At 25.4% G+C, this 13503-nt stretch overlaps 1 protein-coding gene across 1 annotated transcript in view; it reads right to left on the minus strand.

Annotated features, from left to right (window-relative positions):
* Nucleotides 1–13503, minus strand: part of LOC100207579 (uncharacterized) — a 176503-nt gene that overhangs the window by 121711 nt on the left and 41289 nt on the right. Inside the window, exons 3-8 of the mRNA XM_065806065.1 lie at nucleotides 12025–12087; nucleotides 11709–11769; nucleotides 10958–11154; nucleotides 8491–8641; nucleotides 8108–8170; nucleotides 7011–7043 (exon numbers count right to left, since the gene is read on the minus strand). Of these exons, the coding sequence (XP_065662137.1) occupies nucleotides 7011–7043; nucleotides 8108–8170; nucleotides 8491–8641; nucleotides 10958–11154; nucleotides 11709–11769; nucleotides 12025–12087 (568 nt within the window). The remainder of the gene's footprint in view (nucleotides 1–7010; nucleotides 7044–8107; nucleotides 8171–8490; nucleotides 8642–10957; nucleotides 11155–11708; nucleotides 11770–12024; nucleotides 12088–13503) is intronic.

The raw sequence follows: 13503 nt of genomic DNA on the forward strand, positions 1-13503 counted from the left end.
AAGCTATCCTTTCAAACTTGATTGAAGCAACTATACTGACTGGATGTGGCAAAGGTGAGAATGTCTTCATTCCAAGGATTCCAATGATTCCCAATGACCTCCCATTCAGTTTCAAGCGCCTCCAGTTTCCAGTCAGGCTGGCTTTTGCCATGACCATTAACAAAGCGCAGGGACAGTCACTCAAAGTGGCTGGCATCAATTTGGAACAGCCCTGCTTTTCTCACGGCCAGCTCTATGTTGCATGCTCCAGAGTTGAATTTCCACGAAATCTTTTCATTTTGACTTCAGAAGAAAAAACCAAGAACATTGTCTATCAGAAGGCTCTTCAGTGAAAGAAATCCTCTTTAAAGAAGTCCTATTAAAAGAAAACAATAACAATCCAATGTGAAGAAATTACACATGATTTAACTTTTGTAACATGTTTAACTTTTTTTTCCAGTGTGAGAGAACAATTTAATTGAAAAATTTGAGTAAATGTTCTTTTGGAAATTCTTAATTTGTTGTTTTTAAGTGGAAAATAAACAAAATGTCTTTTTCTTCCTTAATGTCTTTCAGTTATTTCATAGCTTCAACCGACAGGGTCACATTTTGTGGGATTATTGTGCAACACTAAAAAATATTGCACAATCTTACTGTGCATAGCCCAAAATTAGTATAACAAAGTTCCAGATGCTCATTTACTTTTAAATATTGGCCCGGGCAACGCCGGGTAACTCCAGCTAGTATATATATATTAGGGTGTCCCAAAAAACAACATTTTTATAAAATATATGCAAAAACCCCCTTAATGTGTTCTATCTAATACAAAAACACTAAATTTAAAATTTTTTTGAATAAAAAATATATTAAGGGGTCCCTCAAGAGCCTCAAATATTTAATGGGTCCCAAATATTTAAAAAAAAAATTTTTCAAAAATATGTCAACCTGGTACTCAAATGAAGCGAAATTATATAAAAATTTCAAAAATAATATAGATTTCAAATATATAATTGTTATTTTTGGTTTTATTACATGAAAAATTACATTTTTTAACAAAAAACAAAAAAAAATGCATTTTTTATGTATTTTTATGACAATTTGGATAAATAAGTTAAATATTTTCCAAATTAAATATTATTTTTGAAATTTTTATGTAATTTTGCTTCATTTGAGTACCAGGTTGACATACTTTTAAAAACTTTTTTTTGAAAATATTAGGGATCCATTAAATATTCGAGGGTCTTGAGGAACCCCTTAAAACATTTTTTATTCAAAAAAATTTTAAATCTAGTGTTTTTGTATTAGATAAAACACATTAAAGGGGTCTCTGCATATATTTTTCAAAAATGTTGTTTTTTGGGACACCCTAATATATATATATATATATATATATATATATATATATATATATATATATATATATATATATATATATATATATATATATATATATATATATATATATATATATATATATATATATATATATATATATATATATATTCTAAAGATTATGGCATTTCTTAAAGATTATGGAATCTCTCTGCAAAACTTGTCATAAAAATATAACTGATAATCAAAGAGCCATCCAATGTGACCTTCATAACTCATAATGTAACCATATTTATGCATACTCTTATAATCCTCTTTTAAATGATTTGTATTGTCAAAGCTGTTTATCTAAGAGTATGGCCTTTAGTTCGATTTCCAACTTTGAGCTTAAGTCAACATTATTATGCAAGAATATATCTACTAGTTCAGAAACTTTTACAAACCAATCTTCTAGCTCTAATTTATACATGAACAATACAAGTACAACTGATATATGCATAAACGGGTTTAATATTGAGCATTGTCCTACTAAGGTTAAAAAAGGTGGAGTACTTTTATGCTTACGCTCAAATTTAAACTACGTAGTTCGCAATGATCTTATGATTTACTCTTCTATATATTTAGAGTCTATTTTGGTTGAAATTGAAAAACCTTGTGAATCAAATATAATAATTGGCTGCATTTGTTGTCATCCATCAATGAATCAATATGAGTTTACTTCTTCCCACTTAACTCCTCTACTTGAAAAGTTAAATAACGAAAAAAAAAAGATCTTTCTAATGGGTGATTTTAATATGGATCTATTAAGTAACAATGAATCTAACCCTATTTCTACATATCTTGATTCTTTAACAACTTATTCACTAACCCCTTCTGTAATTTTACCAGCACGCAAAACAGCTACATCAAAAACGCTCATCGATAACATATTCACGAACTTTCATTCAACTGATTAATACTCAGGTAACCTTATGATTTCGATTTCAGACCACATGGCACAATTTATTTGCATTCCTGGCATACCAAACCACCTCCAAAAAGTAAAAACTTACAGAAGATGCTTCAAAAAATTTAATAAAAGTATATTTATTGAAGAAATTTCTGATATCAACTGGGAACTCTCCAATAAAAAAGATGATGTTTCATCCTCTTTTTTAACTCTCCATTAAAAAAGATGATGATGTTTCATCATATTTTTTAATGGAGAGTTTCCAGTTGATATCAGAAATTTCTTCAATAAATATAGAACTGGGAACTCTCCATTAAAAAAGGTGAGCATGTTGGTCTAAGATTTCATCAAATGTTTTTAAAATTTTATTTTAAAAACATTTGATGAAATCTTAGACTACATGCTCCTTACAAAGTACTAACCAACCAACAAATTAAAATAAAATCAAAACCTTGGATTACGTATGGAATACTTAAATAAAATTTCAGTTAAAAACAAACTTTATAAAAAGTTTATAAAATCAAAAAATATATTTAAGATAAATGAATTATTTGCTAAATTTAAATTTTATAGAAACAAAACTTCCAATTTATTAAAATTTAGCAAAAAAACATACTTAATTACATATTTATTTAATAATAATCTGAACAATATGAAAAACACCTGAAAGGAAATAAAAGAAATCGTTAATATTAGACCTTCTACAAAATACATTTTTTAAACTTAAATTGAAAGAAAATCTTATCACTGATCACACTGCCGTATTTAATATATTTAATAATTTTTTCAGCACTAATACATAACAAACTACTTAGCAAAGCAATACCCCCTAAACGCGTATTTAGTGACTTTCTTAACATTCCAAATGCTAAATCGTTTTTTATTAACCCTGTAACTGAAAATGAAATATCTGGTCTCATTACAAAGCTGAAAAAAGTCTTGGTCCTAATAGCGTAATACATTCCTCCTTAAACTAGTCCCACACATTATTTCAAAGTCTCTCTGTACTATTATAAGTAACTCATTTAATAATACTCAGTGGTATTTTCCCAGATATTTTTAAAGTTGCCAAAGTTATTCCAATATTTAAAAAAAGGCTCCCTACTAGATTTCACCAACTACCCACCCATCTCCCTGCTTTCTAATATAAGTAAACTCTTTGAGAAGGCAATCAATAAAAGGCTCTAGGCTTTTCTTGAAAAATTTAAATGCTTTTGCACCTATCAGCATGGATTTTGAGCCAATCACTCCACAGTTCATGCTTTCATTGAAATGGCTGAACTGATTATAAAAGCAACCGATGATAAATATTTTGCTTGATTTATAGAAAGCTTTTGATACATTAGATCATTCAATTTTGTTGAAAAAATTAGAATATTATGGGATCAGAGGTGTACCCCTTAAATGGTTTACTACATATTTAAACAATAGAACACAATTTGTTTCTATTAATGACTCAAAATCTACCCTTGTAAAATGTTCTAATGGTGTTCTTCAGGGTTCAGGACCACTGCTTTTCCTTCTTTATATTAACGATCTTCATACATCCATTAAGTTTGCTACTGTTTACCACTTTGCTGATGATATTAACCTAATGCTAATTAATAAATTCCTTAACAAACACATTAACCATGATCTTGCCAATCTAGTTCAGTGGCTTTGCTCCAACAAACTTTTCCTAAACTCTAATAAAACTGAACTCATTATCTTTAAAATCACATAAAACAAAAATCTATAAACATATGAACTTTAGATTAAGTGGAAAAAAATTGAGCCTGTTAACTCAATTAAATATCTTGGTATAAAAACTGATTCAAATCTTTCCTTTTTATCCTACTGTAAAGACTTAGCAATGAAACTAAGTAAATCTAATGGCATGTTGGCCAAAGATTGCCACTATGTTAATCTTGAGACACTCTTGAACATATATTATGCTATTTTTGGCTCAAATCTTAGATATGCATGCCAAGTGTGGGGGCAGTCCCATCAACAAGCTCTTATTTGGTTATCCCACCTCCAAAACAAGGCTTTAAAAATTATTTATTTTCAGAATATAAAATTTAATCCTAATGTGCTCTACCTAATTTCTAAAACATTAAAACTATGTGACTATATTCAACTTTTAAACTGTCAAATTGTCTGGAACCACCAACACAATAATCGACCTTTAAGTTTCATTAATTTCTTTTCCAAAAGTGCTAACACTCGTTACCACCTTCGTTCCAATAGTAATTTAAACATGTCTATCTCTAAACACTGCTCTCATAATTACGGGCATAAATCTATAAAATATCAAAGCATTAAAACTTGGAACAACCTTCCTTAGGAACAAAAAGCGCTCAATTCATTCTAAACCTTTAAAACTAGTTTATTCTACTTTTTATTAAAAAAGTATAATTAATGTTAATAATTTCTATAGTCAATTTTTGTTGTCTTTAGTTTCGTTTGTTTTTTTAATTTTTATTATATATTTTGTTGTCATTACTATTGCTTATTGTTATTTTTATAAATATTTACATTACTATTATTAACTACTTTTAACTATTATTACTAATAATAATATTGTTATTATTATTATCATTATTATTATTGTTATTATTAGTATAATTAACATTGTTATTTTTATGTTATAAAGTTTATTATTGTTATTATATATTGTGAAAGTTAGCATTATATTTATTTTAATTAGATACTATTAACATTAATAGGTGTTTACGTTATATTAGTAAATTTACTATTTGTAAACATCCTTGAATGTATAACCTTAATTCAGAAATAAATGATTAATTGATTTGCCAGTAAGTTTATTAATTGTTTTGACTGAGTTATTAAGCTCATTAATTTTAGTAAAATTGTTAATCTATATTTTAACTGAGTAAACCATAAACAAACAAAAATTTGCGCAAAAAAAAAATTTTCCCATTCTGATATAATTTTTTTTTTTGAATTGCATGGCTATATATAATGCTATTCTTAAGATGGTATGGTAAGTTGTGGTGTATAAGATAAATTGTATCTGTTGGTTTCTGTATAGAGTACTTTGAATATGACTTGATAGAGTAACAACTTCAAAACATTAGTTAAGGAATTAGTTTCTGTTCTGGTTTAAAAATTAAGCTTTAACTTTTTTATATAATCTGCCCATAGATTGGCATAAGGAGCAATTAAAGTATTTTAAAAAATTGTTATAAAAATTTTAACCTTTAACTTATAAAAGAAGAGTAATTAGTTTTATAAAATTTTGTATAGGTTTTGATAAGTGATTTGCTGGGTTATTAAATGCTGATGTAAAAGGACAACAGTGTTCCTAGTATATGAGTTCTAAGTAAACTGTAAAAAACTTGGTAGCAACAGGATGTACAAGGGCAGAAAAAGTCTCATCTAGGTTGTTGCAAATAGACCTGTATTCTATGAATGTATTAAACTGTTTAATGTTGTTGTTGTTAAATGTATTACTACCTTCTATGTTCTTATACAATACCTAAAATAAATACTCCATCACTTACACTTGTTCGTTTTAAATTAATGTTCGTAATTTTTTCATTTTAAAATAAAAACTTTATTGTTGTTTCTCTAACACTTTTAAATCTTTTGGTAAAAGATTAATCAGGACCATATGTGTTGCTTTCTGTCTCTATGTCTTTTAATCTTTTTAGTCTCTAATAAGTTAATTTTTATTATCATTTTTATTACCAAGTAATATCTTTAAATTAATTGATCTTTTTAATCTATCTACTTCTTTATTAAAAAAATTTATTTTTAGGTAATAAGCCTTACGTATAAAAAACACATCTTAGGTATAAAAACACAGCATTATATAAGATTTGCAAATTGGTGTTTAATAATTTATTATGAGGATCTTTTTAAGTAATTGTGTAAGTCTAAATAAATATAAATATTTTTGTTCTAGGAGGCAAAAACAAAATTGATAGATAATATTAAAATTAAACTGATTAGAAAGTCTATGCCTTAACAAATTTTGAAAAGATTTGAATTCAAAACTAAAAAAAAAACCTTCTGGGATAATAATAAATATTTATCAATGTGTTGATTAATCACAATTGGATGTGTCCAATGTGATTTTCTGAAGAATAGGTGAGTTAATTGTTAATTTCATTGCCTAAAACTTGCATTGGGTATTAAAAAAAAACCTTTATTCAGGATTTGCAAATTTAATAATTTATTATAAACGTCTCACTAAAAAATAGTGTAAGTATATATAGTAATATTTTTGTTCTAGGAGGCAAAAACAAAATTGATAGATAACAAAAATCAAACCATTTGAGATAATAATAAATGAAAATAAAATAATTAGAAAAAAGTGGTCAAAAAGATACTATTTATTGATTTTAAGTTACTATTAATTGAAAAAATACAAAACTTGAATAATCAATAATAATGCATGTATAGCAGAAACAATGAAGTTCAGTGGTATTTCATCGGTGTTACAATAGAAACCATTTTTTTTTTCATAAGTATTGCTTTGGAAATGATTCATTATCTAATTTACTTAATATAGATGCTATAGTAATTGACTTTAATTACGAACGTTATAAATTTAAAACTGATGGCTTTAATAGCATAATGGTTATAACTATGCAGTTAAATATAATAACTATATAACTATATAACTATTTTTTTTGTGTAAATATTTTTGTTTGTATGAAAAAATCAATAGTGATTTTTTTTAGTTCTTTCAACTAAATCTTGTTAAAATACTTACAGCTACCCTTTAAACTATTTCAAATACCTGTAGGAAGAGCAACTGGCTTTATGCTGCTGCCTAATAAAAGAAAAATAATAAAAGATTTGTTTGTAAATGAATAACAAAGTAAAAAAATCAATAACTATATTCTTTACTTAATTTTTATAACTTAGTATATTTTTAAGATAATAATATTATCTTTTTTTTCTTTTTAGATGTCCCATAAAGTTCTTACAGTATTATCACAGAGCACTGCAGAAGAGCATTTAATAGGAAGTTCACACTTTATTTATTAATGGTGATTGCTAATGGTGGTGATTATATGTTAATGATGGTGATGGTTTGCTAATAATGGTGATTGTTTGCTAATGATGATGAAGGTTTGCTAATAGTGTTTGTTATGATAGTGGTTGTTAATTTTAAAACCTAAAATCTATTCAAACAAGATAATATACAATGCTAAGTTTTTTTAAAAAATTTGAAGAAGTATTATTTTATAAAATATCATTTCAAATGAGTTAATTGGTAAGATTAAAATAGAGAGTATAAATAAGTTCATTTTTCAATAGTTTCATTTTTATTAATATATTACTATACTAAGAAAAGTTGAGCAACTTGTTAATTATCTTTTAACTCACTGAAATTATACATAATCACTTTTTTAAACACTTTCTTTTTTTCTTTTTTGTTCTATTTATTTATATATTTTCGTACCAACTTTTTTCCACATTTCTGAATAGCCTAAAAAGGTTGCTTTTTTACACCTAGGCTCTTATAGACCCAGGTGAATGGATTTAAACATTGGCAAACTTTATTTTTCTCAACAATTTCAAGGTGTTAAAAGGTGAAAATAAACAACTTGTTCTGAGTCCAATATACACTTGTATCCTAACAAATAAACTTCACATCTTTTTTTTAATTAAAAAATCAAGTGTATTATAAATTCTTATACATTTGAATCGATAAATATACTGTTTACTAACACAAATAATTCATTACAAATAAAAAAAAGTTTTAAACACACTTTGAAAATTTTGAAAGCTAAATTAATTTATTAAGGTATTTTAATTAATCAAAACTCTTGTGACCTTAATTCATTAGCGCAATTTTTTATAATCATTAAAATAAAAATAAAATTTTACTTTGAGAATGAGTTGCATTAAGATAAATACAAGTTGAATCATAACTTGAGACATTTGCACATTCTAAAAATAAAGTAGTCAACTTTGTAAGTGATCATAAGTGATTGTGCATTAAACGTTACACACACAAATAAATTTAATCACAGTTTTCAGATGTATCTAAAACTACTAACCCATAGCAACAATAATTTCCCATTCACTAATCACCAATATATTCTTTTTATTTAACACCCAAAAACACCCACCAAAATATTGCCACTAAAAAATACCTACTTTACAGATGACACACTTGCACTTTCTTAACTATTACCCATATAAAATATTTATACCCATATACAATATTTAATCATCAATAAAACTTGTACTTGCATCATAAAACATACTTGTAAAGTTAGAAGACAACTTCAATAATTCATTGTATCCATTAAAATTTATAGGATAAATATTTATTCGAAACTCAATTTCAAAATTTCCAAATTCGTTCTTATTAATGCAAACAAGTTGCTCTCTTACATTAAAAATATTTTCAATGGTCTAAGAAAACAAAATAAATAGTCTTAAATTAAACAGTGAACTTGATAAATCAATTTTTCAACATTAAAAAATAGTGTCACCATAAATACAATTTTTAACAAAAAAATATTTAGCATAAAGTTTTCTAATTATGTATAAACTATATGGTATATATAATATAAGGGCATTCACATGTGAAAACACCCATTTTTTTCATTAAATTTTGGATACAACCTGTTAATAATCCGATGTTGCTCAGCTCATTTTTTTAAGGTAAATGATAAAATATAGACTGTGTGTTCGAACTTTTGAAAGATGCTCAAACTCACAGTTTTCATATTTTATCATTTATCTCTTTTATTTTACTAATTAAGCTGAGAATATTATCAATACTTTATTATTTGATAATTTTTTACTTTTGTAATTTGATAAAATATAGACTGTGTGTTCGAACTTTTGAAAGATGCTCAAACTCACAGTTTTTATATTTTATCATTTATCTCTTCTATTTTACTAATTAAGCTGAGAATATCATCAATACTTTATTAATTATGGCATCATTCAGTTCTGTAACTTTGAAAGAATTCACTGTCTTAAATGAAATAACTTTATCTTGTTACTCAATTACTGGAGACTAAGTTGTTATCTATAAGATGACAACTTAAAAATTAAGCCTTTAAGAAATCTTTTATACTTATTTTTTCTTAAAAAATAACAGAAGAAAAAAAAGCAAAGGAGCAAAAAATAAGAGAAGCAGGAACATGTTCAATAGTCACAGATCTAGTAGATAATTTTACTCCATCATCAGCAAAAAAGTTAAAAAAGAGTGAAGCAATAGAAAAAAAGAAAGTGATTACTCCAGCATTTTGTTCTGCATTTGATCATTTTGAAAATTCCCAGTCAATATGGTTACTTAGTTTAGTCTGCAATTTGTCAAGGTTGATACATCAATATTAAAGTTTTTCTTCATCTACAAAGACTCTTTGGTGTGCATGTATTGAAAATTAAGAAATTGTGAAAAAAACTTTGCAAAATTTCAGAACTCAACACACAGGTCCTATTGACTGTACATTGGGACAGAAAAGTGTTAACTATTTTGAACAGCAAAGATAAAGTGTATTAACATATTAGTGACAGGATATAATGTAGAAAACCCTAAAACTAGATAGAGGCAACAGCAAACAAATGAGTTATGCTACTGAACAAGCCTTAAAAGATAAGAATATTTCATATGACAAAATTGTGGCACTCTGCTTTGATTATACTTCAAGAAATACAGGTATACCTTCAAGTGCTTGTACCATGCTGAAAAAATTAATTTTAAAATCTTTATCATACACAGCCTGTTGGTACCGTGTTTATAAAGTGATTAAATCTTAAGTGATTAAATCAACATCACAAAGAGTTTTTGCAACTGTTAAGAAATTTTTTTTTAAATTTTCAACAGTTGCAAAAACTTTTTAAAAGCATATTAAGGTCAAAGTGGAATAACCTTTTGTACTCCTAGTGCTATGCACCAAGCGCAATAGATGGCAAAAGCATTATAAATACACTCTATCAAAATCTAGTTGTTTTTGACATCAAATTCATTTAACAAAAAATAAAGAGAAGAATCTAATACAATTTTTAATTTTTTCAATTTTGATTTACATGGCGCATTGGTTTTTACTCCCATCTCTTTATCTGCGAATCACAATAACCTAAAACTGATTAACATTTTAAATAATTTTAAAATCTTTGAAAAAAAACTCATTAAACCTGCCATAAAAGCCATTGCAGAAAGTTTACAATATTCAACTGAAGACATTGTAAGTTTTTCTTGTTTTGGTAACAATCTTAATAACCAAATTAAATAGAAAATTTTACAGTTTTAGGTTGCACTTGAAAAGAAGGCTGTAAATAACACTGTAAAATAGGATTTAAGACAAAAGATAAATATATAAAGTTGTAAGCATGAATATAGATGACTTTAGAATTCGAATACCAAGAAGCGCCTAAAATTATTAACTTATAAAATTTATTTATGACACAGCCAAAAGAAGGGTGAAATTTGTTTAAGATTGCAAAAAAGTCTTGGCAAAAGATAAAACTCAATTGCAATATATTTTACAAACTGTGGATGAACATTAAACTAAAATCCCAGAAATTCAGATGTCCATAATTGTGAACAAATTAATGAGAACAAGTGAACAATCAATAAGTGAAAACATATGAACAATCTGAATTAAACATTGATTAAAACCATATAAATAACTTGTAAATATACATTTACAAAAATTATATAAAAAAATCAAAACAAAATAAAGATTTCTTTCAAAAAAAAATTACTATACTTACTAAACCTATCACAACTTCCAATGAGTTTCCCCCATTTACTAAAGTAACAGTTATCAAGTAGATACTTTTTATGAAAGCAATTTTTGAAAAAATATTTGTCCACTGAAATGCAGCAATTGAGCTTATATTTTTCATTGGAATTACCTCAAGCATAGAATTGATATCAAACTTGTTTTGTTCATTAAGAATTAATTTTCCTATAATTTATAATTAAAACATTCAATGTAGCAGCACTGTATTAAAAAGAACTTAAACAAAATAATTTGAAAAAATATTTGAATTCAAATTTAATACAAGTCAAATATTTAACAGAACAAAAATGCAAATATAACTTCTATAATATGCATAAACTTTAACTTATTATTTTTTTTTAGCAAAAAAATTAAAAAATAGCATTTACATGTTTATGTTAATATATATATGTTTATATTTATATATACATATGTATATATATACATATATATATATATATATATATATATATATATATATATATATATATATATATATATATATATATATATATATATGTAATTTGTATAATCTGTAAAACTATTTTATATAACTGAAACAAACAAAAAGATATTCTGGGTGTTCTGACAAACTAGTTACAATAATACACAATGTTGGGTATTGTTAGGATATAACTTTAATGAGATACTGGTTGTTGTTTTTTATTATTTTTAAATGTCAGCAATTTAGTGCAAATCTTAAAACTAAGTAAAAATAATATGAAAGTTTTTATAATTACCAGTGTCATTTTCTTTAATATGACTGAAGAACAAACAACCAAGTTCACACAAATTATAATTCTAAAATAGGATTTAAGGAGAAAAATAATTCCTTTAATTTTTATGCACTTTTGAAAAATATTTTATAAAAATAACAATAATGAATTTATCAAAGTTCTGAACATTCCTATAGAAATTGCTATGAAGGTTTTTTTCAAATATCATAAAGACTTTATGAAGCAATTTTTATATAAATGTAGAGAAATTTATCAATAGAAAATTCTGGAAAAGATTAATAAAAAATACTTTATTTTTAAACAAAAAAATTCAACATACTTTACAAGTCATGAGACACTTTGTCAGGTTAAAAGTTTGATTAAGATTGCATGCTGTCATACACTAAAAATAAAAAATAAAACACCTGTTAAAGCAAAAATTATTTTTTATTATTGGACACAGGCTTTAGAAGAAATTATATATATTTAAATTCTATAGAATGGTAAGGTTATTCAGACTATAGAACTAGTATTCAGAATTTTTCTGATAACCAGTCCAACAGACTTTAACATCCACATTTATGACAACAAAAATATTTTTAAGATTAATAGTTTAAAAAAATTTGACTCTTATTTAAAGCTAAAATTTTCTGAAATTGCACATAATCATTTAATAAAGTTAATATCTTTGCACATCTAAAAAAAAAAAAAAAACATTAACTTAGTTGAAGATATTAAAAATATATATGTGGTTGGCTAACCAGCATCTATGTAGATAATGAATTTAAAAGTTAAATCATTTAATTTTGTTTTCTCTGTGGCCATTGGTCACTATATATCATTTTCCAGATCTATCAGATCTTCTATTTATAAACGGGAACATTATGTTTTATACATATATATTTTTTCGTTTATATATAAAAATATAAATAGTTTATTATAAGAATAAATTTGAAACATAATAACTTTTATATAATTTGATACTTATCAAGGTGCTGTATTGTCTTAAAAAAATATTTTTAGTTCATATTTTAACTTATTTTGTTAGATTAGTTACTTTTTGATTTATTTATTTTGTTAAATTAGATTAGTAAAACTTAGGTATTCATATTTAAGCTTTATGTCTCATTGTTTATATGTTACTTTAAATTGGATACATTAACATACAGTTAGGGGAACCTGTTGTATCTTTGACCACTTTTTATTTTAAAGCACTTTTTGCGTACTCTTTTAAGTAAATTCAAGTCATTCAAACTTTGTGATATTCTCTCATATTTTGAGCAACAATTATACATTATTATAATTATAATTTTTTCTCATTTGACCATAAATTATCTTTCTTCCTGATTTTAAAAAAGAAGTTAAATTCGCCAAAGGTACAATTTGTATGTTGTACCTTTGATTAATACTTGTTGTTCTTTTTGACCAAAGTGTCATTATTAAAAAATCACTCAATGTTTGAACCTTTTTAATATTTTAGTTTGTTATATATTGTAAAGAAACTTCCGGCCTACCTCATATCACTAAAAAAAACAAATCACGCTTTTTATAGGAAATATTTTAATGATGACAACAAAAAATACAATAATAAAAGTGTATAATATATTATTACAAGAAGTCAGATCAACATCAAACATAAGACACTAATGTAGATGAAACACACTTGGTAGTGGAAGTTTCACAATAATATTTTCAAGGTCCACATCATAAATACTGTCATCGTCTTGTGTAAGTTTATTACAAATGCCTCTTAATATCTTAAAATATTTAATTTTGTAAACTATACCGACTTCTATAACTTCTGCTAAATAAAGTCTAC

This window comes from Hydra vulgaris, chromosome 09 (assembly GCF_038396675.1).
Source record: "Hydra vulgaris chromosome 09, alternate assembly HydraT2T_AEP".
Classification (NCBI taxonomy): domain Eukaryota; kingdom Metazoa; phylum Cnidaria; class Hydrozoa; order Anthoathecata; family Hydridae; genus Hydra; species Hydra vulgaris.